The 17,962-nt window shown below is 41.1% G+C and overlaps 1 protein-coding gene across 2 annotated transcripts in view; it reads left to right on the top strand.

Moving 5' to 3' along the window:
* The window catches only part of ltbp3 (latent transforming growth factor beta binding protein 3), a 39,459-nt gene that overhangs the window by 14,076 nt on the left and 7,421 nt on the right, over positions 1-17,962 (top strand). For both annotated transcript variants that reach the window (XM_031760061.2, XM_031760060.2), the window contains exons 2-24: positions 992-1,264; positions 1,347-1,510; positions 1,601-1,706; positions 4,008-4,094; positions 5,785-5,901; positions 6,025-6,177; positions 7,779-7,877; positions 7,981-7,994; positions 8,081-8,147; positions 8,336-8,413; positions 9,315-9,443; positions 11,452-11,583; positions 11,665-11,793; positions 11,951-12,070; positions 13,324-13,446; positions 13,592-13,714; positions 13,896-14,015; positions 14,283-14,411; positions 14,650-14,820; positions 14,935-15,015; positions 15,268-15,396; positions 15,511-15,648; positions 15,737-15,877. In XM_031760061.2, the coding sequence (XP_031615921.1) occupies positions 992-1,264; positions 1,347-1,510; positions 1,601-1,706; positions 4,008-4,094; positions 5,785-5,901; positions 6,025-6,177; positions 7,779-7,877; positions 7,981-7,994; positions 8,081-8,147; positions 8,336-8,413; positions 9,315-9,443; positions 11,452-11,583; positions 11,665-11,793; positions 11,951-12,070; positions 13,324-13,446; positions 13,592-13,714; positions 13,896-14,015; positions 14,283-14,411; positions 14,650-14,820; positions 14,935-15,015; positions 15,268-15,396; positions 15,511-15,648; positions 15,737-15,877 (2,823 nt within the window). The remainder of the gene's footprint in view (positions 1-991; positions 1,265-1,346; positions 1,511-1,600; positions 1,707-4,007; positions 4,095-5,784; positions 5,902-6,024; positions 6,178-7,778; positions 7,878-7,980; positions 7,995-8,080; positions 8,148-8,335; positions 8,414-9,314; positions 9,444-11,451; positions 11,584-11,664; positions 11,794-11,950; positions 12,071-13,323; positions 13,447-13,591; positions 13,715-13,895; positions 14,016-14,282; positions 14,412-14,649; positions 14,821-14,934; positions 15,016-15,267; positions 15,397-15,510; positions 15,649-15,736; positions 15,878-17,962) is intronic.

The following is a 17,962-nucleotide window of genomic DNA, read 5'->3' as shown; positions in this document are numbered from 1 at the left end:
GATCTTTCTTTTCCTATTTTGATGCACAGTTTGAACAAAATGTATTGATTTGCTTCCATGTGATTGGCTGATAAGATTAAACAAGCCGCATTAATGAGCAGTCGAACTGCTGTGCCTAATGAAGTGGCCAGTGAGTATTTTTTGCTGTGTGATGTAATTGCAACACATTTAATAATAACTGTCTTGATTTGCTCTTAAATATACGTGTGGCTTATGATGTTAATTCATAATTGCATTGCATGTGTTTGGACGTCTTACTGATGCTCAGGTTTCACAAAAATTGGGGATGTTACAAAGACCTAACATGGAATGAAGCACAATAATGAGACAGCCTTCATGACTAAGCCTTCACTCCCACTTCACTAGCTTGTTTGGGCTTTATCTTTCTCTGTGGATTCATCTCTGCTTGCTGTTTTCTTACAGTCGTGCTCTCCCTCTCTCTCTTATCTCTTTCCTGCGATTGTTCTTATTGTGGGAATTTCAACTACTTTGCACTTAAATAAACACAGCGGGGAACCTAATAAACCTGCAGTGAGTGCTGTATATGCCTTTAAGGCCAGCCGCTTTCCCACGAACTTCAAGATCTTTCCCATATGCCACAGTGAAGCCGTTATACAGATCAATGACTTTACCTGCTTTCTTGCTCAGGCCGACTGGCTGCAGGGACTCGTTCTTTTTTTTATAGTGGCACGGTTCAAAGCGAAGATTTTACGCTGCCCTGCTTATGCTGCAAACCATTTGCTCTGTCTTCCATACTTATGCTGTACATTACTGAATCATCAGGCTGTTCACATCACTCTATGAAAGATCATATAAAAGTCTGCCTCTGACTCAGGGGGTCCTAAATCAGCACTTTCAGTCTGACAAGACTCATGAATACACGTTGATGGATTTTAAAGTATGAAATACTTGTATTTTAGTGAATAAATGAATACATGCTTTATCAACTTATATTTCTAAGACTGCGCCTGTTGCCTTTTCCTCTCTGCAGTTGTGTGTCCCCTGACGTGTTTGAATGGAGGAGTATGCAGCTCGAGGAAGCACTGCCTGTGCCCTCCCGGCTTCACCGGTCGACTCTGCCAGTTTCCTCTTCAGCAACCCCAGGCAGCGCGAGGCAACGAGCAGCCTGTGTACCCCGTAGCTTTAAAGCCAGACGGCCAGAAATTTGTGGAGTCAAGCATAAGCCGCAACCAGTTTACACACACGTCGTCAATGTCGATCTTCAACGTCCCCTTATCACAGCCGGGGCATCACTCCTCAGAAGGTACCTATCGTCTGCCTCAGCACTTCTCACACTGTCATATCTCTTCTTCCCTTTCCTTTCATATCTGGTTTTTCTCTTCCAGTGCAGTTTAATGTACGTGTTCACCACACGCCAGACACCTCCGTAGTCATTCACTCACTTGACTCAACGGATATCAAACCTCCTCATAAGACGGGGATACGCCAGGTCCAGCTGAGGCGCAAACCAAAGGGGCGCTGCTTTCAAGAGACCACGCCCAAACAAGCCGTGAGTTCAGTTGTAAGAAGTTTTAAACTTGAAATATAGATGCGTTCCTTGTTTTCCCATTGTTAATGTTTCTCAATATTGGTCTTTTAGTGCAACAGCACCCCGCTTCCTGTTCTGACCAATCAGGAGGATTGCTGTGGGAGTGTGGGGAATTCATGGGGACAAAACAAATGTTACCAGTGCCCCAAATTACCAAGTGAGTACCTCAAGAAATGTCCTTTTTTACCAGCTTTGTAAATGTCACACATCTAGGGTTTATATCTGTCATCTTTATCTACAGTATTTTTAAGATCTTTTTTTTTTTAAATGAACATCTTGTGTGTTCCCGGGAATAAAATTACTGTTTATTGAGCCAAAAATGTGAAGCATTCCCACCAATTTATACCTACCACCTTCTGAAATTATGGCCCTGGATTAAAACAATCACTTTGTACCTCTATTAAAAAAACGAGTGTCTGAACGTCTACATGAAAGTTAGCAGTAAGGTGGGGGAAACGGAAGAAATTATGAGAATTACACACAGACAGTGAGACAGAAAAAGAGAATGTGGAAAATAACCCTCTAGTTAAGCATGTTCCTATGGGCCTGCCCAGTTCAGCGCTGTCATCACGCTGCAGAAGATCAAATTTCATGAAAATCTTGGCTACTCGTGCTTTTTCCACTCCGCTATTATTCCCTCTCTCAGTTCTGGCTTCAGACAATGTGGCCTTTGACAAAACCTGATCCTGGTTAGTCTTTTAAAAGCTGTTTTTGCAAAAAGTGCTATCTGTTTTGTTACACCTGGTTCTATTTTTAATCTTTTTTTTGTTTTTCAATGAGATGATAAAGGTAAGCTGCGGTGTTGCCTCTGTTTCCATTGTGATTTCACAATGTGCAGTGTTTCCACAGCTCTGTCATAAAACTGCTTTGCATGTTTTTACTCCCTGATGGAAAGTTGAACAGTAAGAAGGAGGAGGAGAATACCGTGGTTTATTATTTCAGGTCTCATGAAAGAAAATTTAAGGCAGTTCTCTTGCAAGCTACCACCCCAAGACTTCAAACAACTATGATTAGAAAAGAAAACAAAAAGAAAGGGAAGGTTTGTCCAGACCTAAAAATGGAACTAAAACTAAAAAGTATTAAAGGAATGGATAACCCACCACACAATTAGACAAATACATAAAAAATGAGAAGTAGCAATTACTGAGACATAAACGTGCAGTTTTGTGCAGATGAAAACTTTTTTTTGTTCCGTGTCTTTTGTCCTTTCAACCTGAACCAATCGCAGCAGATGGTTTCTTCCTGTTAAAAGGGAGTTTTTCCTTTCCACTGCCACCAAGTGACAGTTGCTCAAGTTTGGGTTTTTGTCTGTATTATTGTAGGCTCCTTACCTTACAACATAAAACTCCTTGATGCAACTGTTGTTGGGATTTATCACTATATAAATAAAACTGAATTGAACTGAATTGCAGGCAATAGTTTTTAACCATCTTCCATTGTAATCCATTTTCTTCTGCGTATCCCCTTCAGTCTGGAGTCTATCCCAGCTGTCATTGGGTGAGAGGTGTGGTACCCTCCAGATAGGTGGCTAGTCCGTCAAAAGGGGTTAACACAAAAAGACAGACACTCATTCATGCACTCATTCACACCTATGGGTGATTTAGAAACACCGATTCCACAGTCCAAACTCATGTTTCTGGAGTGTCGTGTCTTTGGACTGTGGGAGACCTGCAGAGAGCCTCCACAGACACTGGGAGAAAGCTCTGTCACTTAGCTCGCAGTAAAAAGGTGCTTTCCCCAATTACTGACATTTAAAACTTGGACTTCTGTCTTTTTTCCTGTCAAGAATTAAACTCCCACACACCTCTACAATAATTACAAAACTATTCTCACTTTTCTCACGCTTTGCTTGAAGGCTTTGATTGTGTGAGTTGTTCGAAAAGTTGAACAACTCACACTTTGTGCAGCAAAGAGTTTAAGAGAGAAGTGAAAAAGTGTTGCATGAACAGATAACCAGGACCACTACATTCAAAAGAAGGCTCTCATTTCCACCTGCAGTAAACTATAGGTAGTGTTGTGAGTTTAGTGTAGGAACTTCCTCCTGTTCTGCCTGCTTGTGTGGAAAGCTGGGGGTGTGTAGAACAGCAGCCAGATCACTGGGCAGAACAGGCATTACAAAGGATACAGTATTGATTGTCAGACACCACATGAAAGGAGAAGCAGGGGTGGAGCTGGGTTGCAAAACAGTTTGCAGATCTGTAGCAACGGTAGGGAGACACTAAAGCCTTATATAAGATTTACTGATGAGATTTAGATGAGAATACCTGAGGTACAGGTGATGTGGGAGTTTCACAGCTGCTTGCTTAGTTGTAAAGGGCTGTTGTAGTATTTGGAGTATGCAAAATTGCAACTGCGGTGCATTTACCTGGTGGGTGCCTAAACATTTTGTATAATTTGATGTGAAACTCTCTGCTTTTCATATACCTTTACCTGTGTGCTCTGCTGTGTCTTTCCTCAGATGCATCAGTCAAACAGAACATTGTGGAAGACTATGGCTCTACTTGTCCCCAAGGCTATAAAAGATTCAACAGCACTCACTGTAAAGGTAAGGTAGAGCCGTGAAAAGTATTTTCCCCATTCCTGAATTCTTACTTTAAACAATAAGTGTTAATATTTGACAAAGATAACCTGAGTAAATAGAAAATGCAGTTTTTAAAATATGACCTTAGTTAAGTTATCCAAACCCTTTGTGAAAAAGTAATTCCCCTCAGTAATGATTACCAAGCCATTTCTAAGGCTTTGGGACTCTAATGAACCACGGTGAGAGCCATTATCCACAAATGGAGAAATCTTGGTACAGTAGTGAAGCTTCCCAGCAGTGGCCAGCTGACCAAAATCTTCAAGATCACTTTCCATCTGTCAAGGTCAGAGTTCATGTTTCAACAATAAGAAAGAGCCTGGGCAAAAAAGGCAGCTGTGTGAGAGTCCAAAGAGAAAACCACTGCTGACCACAAAGAGCACAAAGGCCCGTCTCAAATTTGGGTCACTCCATGTCAAACCAGCCATTTATTTAGAACATTTCTTGCTTGAGCGTCATCTCAACATTTTATGACCCACAGTTTGATGTAATAAGGTCAGTGAATTTTTTCCTTTATATATTAAATGTTTTTCAGGGTAATTTTGCTCTCTTTTTTAATTTGCAAAGTGGTCCACTGACCCACTCTCAAACCATTTTTTCACACATTAAAATCTGAGCCAATATTTGAACATGAATATTTCAAAAACAATTAAAGATAAAAGCCTGAAATTGTCCCTGATCTTTCTTACCGTCAAAATGAGTCTGAATCTGTAATCTGGGACAGAGACATAATGTACGAATGTCTGAGTACTGGATAGTTAAAAGATATATATAAAAAACCAAAACAAACTTCAATCTGTCTTGTAAACTCTTCACATTGTAAAAGACGACTCATGACAATTTCTGAGTTATATATAGTCGCATTTCATTATAATGCAAAATAAAACTTTTCATAAAGCAACTATTACTCACCAAAATGAAAATGGTATTTTCATTCAACTTTCACGTTGGTTTGAGCAAATACGACAAGTCGTTGTCCAATTTGCATAAAACATGTTATAGTTGTAAGAGGTGAAGTCTAACTAAAAAACAAACACAACGTTTCATGAAAAGAACATCATACCATCAAACAGTCTGAGGTGGCAGTGTGAGGGAACCATGAATTCTGCTTTCTACCAGAAAACCCTGAATGAGAACGTCTGACCCTCAGTTTGTGTCTTGAAGCACAAACGCACTCGGGTTAGCAGGAGAACAATGATTTGAAACACACCAGCAAGTCCAGCATAAAGGTTTTGGACCCGCCTAATAAAAGTTCGATTGAGATGCTTTGGCATGACCTCAACCTGGCCGTTCAGGCCTTCAGTGTGGCCCGTGAAACACTCTTTGCCAGTCGTCACAAACACCTGATTGCAGTCCTTGCTGTTCTTTAGGGGTCAATTACTTTTTCACACAGATCCAAGTAGGTAACATCATTTAAAAACTACATTTTGGGTTTACTCAGGTTGTCCTTGTTTAATATTAAAATTTGTTCAATGAGCTGAAACATGTACATAAATGTGCAAAAACAAATTTAAAACTCAGGAAGGGGCCAAATATTTTTTTACAGTATCCAGGAGTAGCTTATAACAAGGAAAAGAACAGAGTTTAAAGCCAAGTTTAGGAGTCTTTTCTAATTTTAATCTTATCTTTTCCTCCACCTGACCTGCTGACCCTGAAGATATCAACGAGTGCTCCATGCAGGGCGTCTGTCAGAACGGAGACTGTTTGAACACACTGGGCAGCTTCAAGTGTTCCTGCAAATCTGGTTTTGTCTTGGAGAGAAATCGATGTGTTGGTGAATAAAAACCCTCTCTGGCTTTTTATTGCACAGCCACGAAGCACGAGACATGAAACAATCGTTCCAAACGTGTAATGTACTGTCGGGATAGATTGCCACAACACTTTTCTCCTGTGTTAGAGTATCCACCTCTGGGTCAGTGCTTCCGGATAGCATCCAACGACAGGAGCTGCAATTACCCGCTGCCGACCCCCCACACCCAGGTGGTATGCTGCTGCACAGTGGGCAAAGCCTGGGGCCGAAACTGTGAAAGATGTCCTGAGGAGGGTACAGGTGAGTCAGTTTACGAGTTTTACTTCCTGCCACGTCGAGCGCCGTGTTCGTTTTTGTCACGGGGACATCAGTCCGCTCGCTGCACACCAGCATATTCTAGAAACAAAGTTACTTATTTATAATCAACAGAGAATTCCTCTTTAAATAAATAATCATTATTTTCATTTAGCTAGATACATTGTAGAGATTTTTCCAGGTCATTATGCAGCTCAGCTCTTCATTCTTGATGACATGAAAGTTTGCAAAATAGAATTAATAATAACAAAAGAAAGCGTTCGAGCTTTGCATTTTGTTGCCCATGCGGGAGGATACAGTTTGCTGCTGTGTTTGATAATTAGTAAAAATAGTTGCACAAAATAAATCGTTACAGCTTCTCAGATGTAAACAGTTTCTGCTCTCTTCAGTCTGATGGGATGAATAGAATAAGAAAAAACGCAGGATATTTTGAACTGTTAGGCCATTAAGTGAACTAAGTAGAATATACTTAATTTTCTTTTCATAATTTAATTTAAAAAGATAAACATTCATACACTGCTCAAAACAAATTAAAGTCAAACTATGAAAACACATAAGAGCTCAGTGGGGAAAAAACCCCATGCTGGATATCTATACTGATATGGACCGGGCAATGTGTTAGGAATGAAAGGATGCCACATCATTTGATGATGACATAAAAATGATCGACCTCCAAAGGGCTGAATTCAAAGATCCCTGAAAAAAGGTGAAAAATGATGCAGTAGGCTGGTCCAGTAGGCTCTGCTGAGATTTCACTGCAGCAGCTCAGAATGGTAGTTTGTATGGCCCCCGTGTGCTGACATGCCTGACAACATCTGGGCACGCTCCTAATGGGAGGACAGATGGTGTCCTGGTGGAATCTCTGCTAGATCTGGATCGGGTCATCACTGAGCTCTTGGACAGTACAAAGTGTTGGTGCCAGATAAACTGAAATAGAGTCGTTTTATTGGATTTAGGTGAGGCGAGTGTTGGGGCCTTGTGATTAGTATCTAATGATTCATCCTCCAGGAACTGCCTGCATACTCCACATGAGGAGTACTGGGTCTGAAAATAGGTGCAAGGATGTCATCCTGATGGCTAATAGCAGTCAATCCTGTTGAGTTGTGTGTGTCCCTCTGTGTCAATTGGACTTCACCATGCCAGGCAGGGAGCACAAGGCCCAATAAAGCACATCAGGCCATAAGGCCACCCTCATGAAGTCTGTTTCTGATTGTTTGGTCAGAGACATTCACACTAGTGACCTGCTGGAGGTCATTTTGTGACCCTAGCAGTACTCATCCTGTCCCTCCTCCCACTAAGCACTTCATACCGGTCCTGCTGATGGGGAAAATGTCAGCGTTTTGAGGGTTGTCTCATTGTTGCCCTTTTAGTGCACCTGGTATTAATTTCATTACCACCATTCACCCCCTCTGCTACTCAACTGACCAGATTAATTATTTTTAAATGCAGTTTTTTGGTTGTACTTAAACATATCAACGTATTAATTCTCCAAACTTACTATTAGGTGGCTGAAACTATTTTACAGGGTGTGAAAATTTAAGTAACAATTAAGTCCTCTCCTCTTTTTTCCTCCCGACGGCATTCAGTGGCCTTCAAAAAACTCTGCCCTGCTGGGAAAGGCTACTTTTTACAAAACATAAGAGAGACAGTCCAAATCACCGTCCCCAGTGACCATGAAAACCAAGGTAAGTGCACAAAGAATCTCTTTGCAATTTAAAAAAATATTTTTTTTTATATGAATCATGTGAATTGAGAGCTTAAATTTCCCTTTATTGCCCTTTTTTTCAGAGCACACCAAGAAGGTAAGATATAATTTCTACATTTTAATACAGTAATAAAAAGTAATCACTGTTGCCGTTTTAAAATCAGATCGTCTCTTCCCAATCAGATTCAAGCAGAGACAACGACCACTGCGCACCAGGTCCCCACCAGCACCACCCGTCCTCGTGTGCCTGGTAAGCGCACCTCGAGGGTCGCCAGCATGAGTCGTACATATGAAAAAAAATGAAATTTATTCACTAAATGCACACTGCAGGGAACATTTGTGGACATTGTAGACTGAATGCTGTGAAGAATGATCAAATATCAGGACTTGAACATGTCATAGTTCCTCCTGAAGTCTGCCCACTTCATTTCTCCACAGTTATTAAACCCACCCCGCCGACAATCATCCGAATGACCCCCGGCAATGATCCCTTCGAAACACAGACAAAAGTCTTCCGTGAGTCTCAAACACAAACCGTCAAACCAGCTTAAAAAAATCTCTTTCTATTAACTTCTTAAAGGGTTCTGAATATAAATGCTGGCTCATGTTTCATGCACCACAAAGGCAGAAAAATCCAGCTCTCCACATTCCCCAGTAAGAGAAGATCCCCTGATGAGCGCTTGTTTCTCACAAATGACATGTTGACTTTCTCCGTGTGGTGAACAGCATTTGTCATGTGATGCACTCCATTTTTTTAAATTATTTTTTTTATTGTGCATTGTTTTAGCACTCCATTTTAAAGGCTAAAACAATCCACAGTGTCATATGTAAACAAAAAGGGGGGGAATAAGTCAAGTAAGCCAAATCTGATCTGATGCATGCTTTGCTTTAGTGATTACCTGATGCTTTGGGGCACCGTGCATGTCACATGCATTCAACCATGAAGCATGAACCAGCCTCAAGGCCATGTTTACGGTCTCTCGGTTCTATGGAGGTGAAGTTTGCTGGTATTTAAGAGCAGGTTAGCTGATACACACTCCATTTCCATAAAATTAAAATGGAAAAAAAATGTGCAGAATGATAGCAGGAATCCAAAGCACTCACAGGGCTCAGCTTTTGTGCTTCTGCTGTTTTCATCTGGTCTGTCTTCTATGCAGATGTTTGACTTTTTTTAGGGTCTTCCTTGAGTGTAATTTCTCTTTCATGGCAGCTTCAGTCAGTCTTTTTCTATTCAGCTTTGTCACTGGCTTTAATTTGGAAAAAGTCTGACGCATTTCAGTGTCTGCTAGAATGCAAACAAAGCCAATGACAGAAAAATTTAGGCATGGCATGGACATTTTCAGCTCTCTGCATCTATGTATCCATATATATGCATGTATATATATATATGACGTCGCTCTTTGTTTCCTCCTTGAAGCACCGACAGATGAATGCAGGCTGAGCAGAAACATTTGTGGTCATGGAGAATGTGAGAACAGCCTGACCGGGCACATCTGTCACTGCCATCCTGGCTACCATTTCAACCCGCAGAGGAACATCTGTGAGGGTAAGAGACAATGGTAGAGACAGGAGGTGCCAGCAGAGATTAGTTTCTCACATATGAGTGTGTGAATTTTGTTTTTTTTTTCAAGCAATATTTCTCTTATAGGAATGGAAAGGCACAGCTTTTAGAGAATAAAAACTATTATGTTAAATATTATGTAAAAAAACAACAACAACAACCAAAATCTCTTTTTGAGAAACATTACAGTGGCTGTAAGAGCTCAACACATTGCAACTTACAAAATACCTGCAAATAGATTAAACACAAAATACACTGAGCATCTTCATCAGTCTGACAACATACGACTAACTACAGAAATACTCTCCAAACCAGATGACAAAGGTTTCCAGGTGACACAAAGATGTGTTAAAGTCTGCTTGTCATTCATGTTTTGTGACTTTTGACATTATTAAAGTCATCAGCAGTGTTAGAATTTCAGCTTAAATGGAACCAACTTCATTTTCAAATGTGTTCAAAGTCATAAAACACTGAATGGCAAAATGACACATCCCAAACCACAGTAAGAACTTATTTGTGCCCTGGAAACATTTCTGCTACTTGAGGCGTATTTCACCGATTGCATGTGTTTTCCTGAGGTGCAGTCAGTGCCTTGAGCTGTTTCAGGTGTGAAAATAGACACGTAACAGGAATATTTTACACGTTATCTGTTTTCTGTTATAGCACAAATAGCAGCTGTATTGAATTGTATTTGAACTCAAATTTCATTGTGCAGGCCTATTCACACTGAACAGCTACTTTTACAGCTGTAACTATTAGCTCCCATGATGCTAATAGTCTGTCATGTATCTTTTTGCTGGATGCAGTCATTTTCTGTACTTTTCAGCAAGTCTCACGTGCGTCTCCTTGGCGCTCTCAGCCCATTCTTCTTTAGCAAATCTTTAGATTTGCTCCTCCAGATTTAATGGTCTCCTTAAGTTCACCCCATAGATTCTCAATGGGATTCAAGTCAGGGCTTTGACAGGCCAGTAGGCAATGTTCACTTTGGTCTTCTGGAGGGAGGAGGTAGTTAAGGGGTCACATATGTTGTTGTTTTGTTGGACCACCAAAGCAAAGACCAAGCTCGAGGTTGTCTTTAAGAATTTCTTATTTCGTGATTCTTTCCACCTCAACAAGATTCCCAGTTCCAGACACACTAAAGCATCCCCACATCATAACACTCCCACCACTATGTTACACTGTACGGACGGTGTTTCCAGTATGGATAATCTTTCTCCAGGTTGTCCTTAGCATACTTCAGTCTGGCTTGAAGGCGTCTCCTCTGCAGAAGTGGAGTTTTTCTTGCTCTGATGCCTCATAGTCCGTTCCTGCGCACGGTTCTGGTTTCAGATTTGTCTGAGTCATTCACGTGTCTTTGAAGTTGGGTCTTTGAAACTCTCACTAGTTTACTTTAGAGTCTTTGAAATCTTTCACTTCCTACCTCTGTCACGCTTGTTTAGTACTCTGTGTCTCTCTTTGAATTTATAGATGATGCTTCTCAACCCAGTTCTTGACATTTGATAACTTTACATATACATCTCCTGCTTTATGAGCATCAACAATTCTTTTTCTTTCAGTCTAAACTGATTTCTTTGGTTTTTGGCACAATGTTTTCTCCAGTTAAAATCAATTTGAACTTGATTTTCCAAGCTTTCTTTATTAAAAAGTTAAAACTTATCATTGCAATAAAAGGTTCAGCTATATTATGGACCCTGGTCATTTCTTCTTTTCTGAAATAATTGTCATGTGTGCAAATAGAAATAATTTATGCTTTCTTAAGGAAACGGGTATGTTTATAATTGCTATGATGAAAGTCATATTTTTAGCCACTATGCTTTTAATCTCTTGATTTTTTTAACTGAGTAAAAGCCACTTGATCTCGCCAAAGGACTGACATTCATTCGTCATGAAAAATACCTCCAGCCATCTGTCCCTTAAGCTCTATGAGCCTTTGCTGTCTGTCTGTATTAAATACTGCTTTCACTTGACTCATTCTCTCACTCCTGTTGTCTAGATGATAACGAATGTGAGTCAGAGCCGTGCGGCCATGGCAGAGGCTATTGCGTCAACACAGAGGGAGCATACAAATGCTTCTGTCGCCCAGGCTACAAACACATGGTGCACCATGGTAGACTTAAGTGTGTAGGTAAGTTAAGATGAGCCTTTCCAATGTTAAAATGATTTTTTTCTATATCCCTGCACTGACTCTGACCTTTCTGTGTGGCAGATGTGGATGAATGCTTTAACCAGGACATCTGTGGTATCGGGGGTCGCTGTGTTAACCTGCCAGGCTCTTATAAATGTGAATGTCACAGCGGTTTTAGAAGCAAGTCACACCGTAGTCCAGCCTGTGAAGGTACACAGCTTATTTTGAAACTGTGCATATTAGAGCACAGGCCTCCCACTGACACAGCACCTACTATGTGTGTTGCTACAATATGCATGCATCCGTGCTCTGCTTGTTAATATGCGCACAGCTAGACGGTGTGTAATCTTCTCCACATCTGTTTCAGACATAAATGAGTGTTTGAATCCCGACACTTGCCCCAATGAACAATGTGAGAACACGCCAGGCTCCTACGAGTGTGTCCCCTGCTTGCCTGGTCATGAAGCCCGTGCTGGCATCTGCTATGGTAAGTGCAGCTTTGCCATCTGTCATCATCATGCTAAAACTTTAAGAAAGCCAAAACCTGCTGAGATTAAGACACAAAAAGCGTGACATTCATTTCTTGCCTTTTAACTTATGGAATAAATCAAGGTCAAGGTTCGGAGTGTGCACAGTAAGGACCTAAATAGGATACAAAAGCAAAGTTTAAAACCAAAAAGCAGACATTTATTTGGCTTTATTTTCCTCCCTGTGTCTGCGTCAGTGCTCCTACAGTCCAAGCACATGCACTTAGATTAAATGATAACTCGAAATTTGCTGTAACTGTGAATTTAAGCTTGAATGTGTCTTTCTCTCTGGTGACCTGTCTTATGACAGCTGAGTTATGCTCCAGAAGAAAATGATTGGATGGAAACAGTGTGACATGACTGGGAGCAAAAGTGGATTGAGGCAGTAAATACACAGCAACACACAGAAGGCAATTAGTGACAGCACCTGGGAAACTAATCAAAGACACAGGAAGTAGAACTAAGAACAAGGCACGTGAGACTCACAAAATAAGACAAGAAGTCACACAACAGGGAGACACCTAACGCGGAGACAATGTGTCAGGATTCGGCAGTGAGGCAGACAGGATTAGGACCCAAATGCAGGGCTCTGGAAACCAGGAATGAGCTCAAAAGCACAGCTCTATTGCTGGACGTCCACAGGAAAACAAAACCAAAAACAGCTGCTGGGCTGTACACAACAAAGAATAAATACACACAAGATTATGAGGGGTGAGGAAACAGATGGGACTAATCGCTGAGGACGAGATTAGGGAAGTAGAACTAAACACAAAGCACAAGAGACTGTCAAAATAAAACAGGAAGTAAATAACACTGAGACACAGACTCAAACATCCAAACCTGACATGGAAACAGGGCTGACCTCCCACAGGAGAGCTAAAAGCCAAAACACAGAGATGAGGCTAGGAGAGAATGGACAGGAAAAGTAACTAGCAGCATAGGAAACAAAGCTCTGAAGCACTAGGAAATTATATCATACTCAAAGGACTAAATATAGAACTTGAACATAAATCACATGTCAAATCCCAAAAAATAAATGGCAAATACTTCCAGTAGCAGGAATTTGTAGTAGAGTGATAAGAAATGTTATCAAGTCTTGTCAAACCCAAACATTCAAGATAATACGCAGGTAAACAAGGATCCAAAGAAGAAACAGCGATCTGTGGCTACTGCATTACACTAAGTTGTTTGGATCTCTCTCACATTTCACCAGATATTAATGAGTGTCAGAAGCCTGGCATCTGCCCTAACGGTCACTGTGAGAACCTGGCTGGTACCTACCGCTGCCTGTGCAACGAGGGCTTCCTCCCATCTGTAGACAGCAAAGCTTGCACTGGTAAGTAATGCTTTTGTCACCTGGAACAAGCCTGTCTTAAAACTGAGCAACCTCATCCCCACAAGCGCATTTTAATGAGGAGTTGTCAATGAAAGAAGGTGTGTTTGCACCAGCTGGGTTCACTGAAATGATTTCTCCCACGCAGACATCGATGAGTGTGCGGACGTTCGGCTGTGCGCTAACGGCCGCTGCATCAATACCGACGGCTCCTTCAAATGCCATTGCTACCCAGGATACCAGCGCACACAAGAGGGCAGCCACTGTGAAGGCATGAAACCATACACTCAGATAGTGCTGACAGTGATATGCAATGTGTTAACCACCTGCTTTTATTAAGAGCACATAAAAAAAGTTCAGTGAAGCCTTGACCAGTTCGAGGAAAGAGCAGAGCTCCAGCTTCCCATCGCATGCTTCACATTCTGGCGCTGTTTTTGTTTCCTTCCCGTCAGATATCAACGAGTGTAAAAATCCATCAAGCTGTCATGGGGGCCGCTGTATCAACAACATGGGTTCATACCACTGTGAGTGCCAGCGGGGGTACAAACTGGTCGGAGGCAGGGAATGCCAAGGTCAGTCAGTCAGTCACGTCACGTTTTAACCAGAAAACAGGATTGTGTGTAATAAATGATAATGTTGCAAATAGGATTGAACACCACGTTTTGCCTTTTAATTAAAATTCTGAAAGGTCGTCATTTTCATGAATCATTTTATGAAGCTGACAATTGTCAGCTGTTGTGCGTGTCGTCATGCACAAACAGCACACTTTTTTCTTACTCACAACTCAGGTGTTGTATAGATTCCCATATTTAGAGCAGGCCGTCTGATTTCTCTTTCAGACATTGATGAATGTGCCTTGGACAGAAGTCTCTGCCAGCCCCACGGCTTTTGTGAGAACAAACGGGGCTCGTACGAGTGTGTCTGCAATCACGGTTACATCCTCTCAGAGGATAGACACTACTGTGAGCGTAAGTCTGCTCTGATTTCCTCAGAAGACATAAATCATCATATCCTGTATCTGTATGAGCTGTTAAGGTCAAAAAGAAAGGGGATCTGGGCTTTGCATTTTAGGGTCTTTACCTTATAAAGTATCTTGAGGTGATTTGTGGTAATTGAACTGAATAAATTGAACTGAATTAAACCCAAGGCTGTTTGTAGCCCAGTGAAGTCGCTGGAAATCCACACTAAACCCTCCTCATGCTGCAGCTGTTCGAGTGGTGATGGATGAGAAGAAAGAGTGCTACCTGAACCTCGATGACACCGTTTTCTGCGATAGCGTCCTGGCCACCAATGTCACCAAGCAGGAGTGCTGCTGCTCCATCGGAGTGGGATGGGGAGATCACTGTGAGATCTATCCCTGTCCTGTCTCCCATTCAGGTAAATGTGAACCTTGCCATGTACACAAAAAGCAAGTAAACTTATATTTGTGTTCAGTAAATAGTGGACATTACATCATGTACTGTGAATTCAACTTTTACTTCTCCAACCCAGCCGAGTTCCACGACCTTTGTCCAAACGGGCAGGGTCTCTACTATGAAGAGAGTCTCCAGTACAACCTCCCAGCCTACCAGGGTAGGTACTGTGTAAACTCAGAGCCAAGATCACATACTGCACACCAGAATTACAGAGTGCTTAATCCATTCTGTGATGTTAAAACAATCTGAGCACCACTTTAATCAGCTGCAGAGCCTTTGTTTCATCCATGTCCAAAGAAGCTGACGGTTTCTAATGTTTGCTGTTAGTCACAGTTGTCAGTTAATCCCTGTAAGAGAATCAGCTGTGAATCTGCCGCTCAGGAAGCAATCTTTCTCTCTTTGCCCACAGATATTGACGAGTGTTCCTTGTTTGCCGAAGAAATCTGTAAGAAAGGTCGCTGTGAGAACACGCTTCCAGGCTACGAGTGCTACTGTCAACAGGGCTTCTACTATGATAGCAACCTCCTTGAGTGCATTGGTAAATCCCTCACATAAAAATGTGTATTAAAGGTTCATTTTGAAAATCCGTAACAGAGATTTTTAGGTTCTTTCTAAAAGATATTTGATGGATTCTTTTCTTGTTCTTCCCCAGATGTGAACGAATGTCACGATGAGTCTATGTGTACTAATGGCCGGTGCATCAACACTGAAGGGTCCTTCTACTGCAACTGCAATCAACCCTGGGTCCCAGACTCCAACAGGAAAAAGTGCGTAATGGTAACAGTAGCAGGTTAGTATCTTCGCCCAGCTTAAACTGCATTTATCTGGATACTATATGAATAATCCTGAACACTGTTTGTTCTGGGTTTTTTGCGCAGATGTGAATGAGTGTGAGAACCCAGAAAACTGTAAAAATGGCCGCTGCGTGGACACCCCGGGCTCCTATTACTGCATCTGCTCTCCACCCTGGACCCTGGCCACTGACCGCAACAGTTGTGTGACTCCTGAGGAGCAGGCTGGTGAGTGCAGACTCCCTGCAGTGGGAGAGACCAGTGATCAGTGTTATATATTACGTAAGTGTTTTATGTAAGACAAAATATTTCTGTGCCTGGTTAAGATGAATAACGTCTGTGAGCCATTTTAGGCTGGTTACTGCAGCTGCACTGCATCGTGCACATATCAGATCCCACTCTCTCCTCACATCATATATCAATATACACTCTGAAAGCCTTTGGGGGGTTATATTTATGCTTCACTCCCCAATTTTTGTATATTATATTTGTAGGGAGTGATGGTCTTGGAGCTTAGGTGCAAAACTAATATATTCTGCTGCTGCTGTAATAAATGTGTCATTTCAAACATACAATACTGTGCAAAAGTCTTGACTAACCCCTCTTTTCTTTAGGAGACCTTCTCGTAGTGATCTTGAGCAGTAGTTTTCCATACTTTTAGGAGGTTTTTCAAAATTTTTCTTGGCTAATCAGCTGCTTTTTCACTTATTTTCAATCCAGTCCTTGCACCTGTCCACTTTCAGCGAAGCGTTTCTTTTATTTGTTAAGCCATTTAACACTGATCAAGCATAAAAAGGCACCCAGCTCAAGGGATCTACCACTGTTGTGTCTACAGAACCAATTTTAAATTGCTTTAAATCTTTATTTACTTTATTACCAGGAACCTGTATTTTTGCCAGATGATCATTAAAGAGCTATTAGCCAAAGATTTGGTGTATTTTGGCATGGTGTGCAGTGTGTCCTTAAAATATCTGAAGAAACTCGACAAGTTTTTCTGTCTCATCTATAGCAGATGAACGTTATCTGAACCTCACGTCCTTAATAAATAGGAAAAAAAAATCCAGCAAAGACTTGACACAGTGATGCATATGGCCCATCTGAGTGAAGCCTCATCAGAATCAGTCTCAGTTCTATCAAGAAGCCAGTCTGATTGAATAATAAATCCAAATTTGAAAATTATGATTCAAATCATCATCACTGTGTTTGCTGGAAGTAAGGAGGGAGGTATCACAGAAGAAATTACAGCGAAATCTACAGTTATGTCAACACAAGCTTCAATAATTAGCTGCAACCATTTCCCATTTTTCTAGAAAAATATATGTTACGAGACTCAAGACTTTTGCACAATACTGTAAGTTGTCTGACTGTTTTTTGTTTGTTTTTTTACATGTAGCAATGGTGATATAATGAGAGTGATGTTTTATCAAGTCAACAGAGCTAAACCATATAAAGATTAAAACCTTGTGCTTGTGCTGTCCACGTAAATCAGTGGTGAATTTCACAACAACCTGTGAGGTTGTGCTTGTGATGGAAAAATGTTATATTTAGACTGTAGACAACTGTCTCAGTCCAGTGCTGTAACAGCTTACATTAGCTGTTACAGACTGAGTTGTTAAAAATAGCCTCATTTTCCTCTACAAGTATTAGCTTTGGCTTTAATAATGCTTACATGTTCTCTAATCTAGATAACGCCAGTCAGCGGTTGTCTTTGTGTTGTTCAGTGTGATTGCTGCTTGGATCTGTGGCTCATCAGTGTCAAACATTGAACAAATATTACATTTGTTAAGGAGAAATCTGCATGTTGATGAGATTTTTGAAGTACTCACTTTGTTTTTTATCCTGGAAAAAAGAAGGTTTTGAGTTCCTGGTGTTACACAACACTTGAAAAGAATGACTTATCATGTAGCTGTTTCATAAATCTTGAAGTTAATGTTGTGGATGGAAAAAATAACTGGGCTTTCATCTGGTCATCCCTCAGTGCTGAGCTGCATCAGCTACCAGATAGGCCTAGCTGTCCCATGGAGTGTAAGCTTGCTAATATCATGTGGTGGAAAAATCTGTGTTATACAGGAAAATAGCTTTTTTTCTCATTATGACCAAAGGCTGAGGACTTGCAGTTAGAATTACAATTGCGAAGCAAATGCAGTAAAACAGTTGTATTGAAAATCAGCAGTGAAGGGGGGCAGTACGATGAACATACTGCCAGAATTCCTGTGTAAATGTGGTCAGTCTTTTAAAGTGGGCTCTCAACACCATGTGTATCCTTGTTTTGTTTGTTATACTATATTTATGCACACAACCAAACTGTGGGTT

Source organism: Oreochromis aureus, linkage group 10, assembly GCF_013358895.1.
Source record: "Oreochromis aureus strain Israel breed Guangdong linkage group 10, ZZ_aureus, whole genome shotgun sequence".
Classification (NCBI taxonomy): domain Eukaryota; kingdom Metazoa; phylum Chordata; class Actinopteri; order Cichliformes; family Cichlidae; genus Oreochromis; species Oreochromis aureus.
The sequence above is the reverse complement of the archived record's forward strand: the minus strand, read 5'-3'. Positions and strand labels throughout refer to the sequence as shown.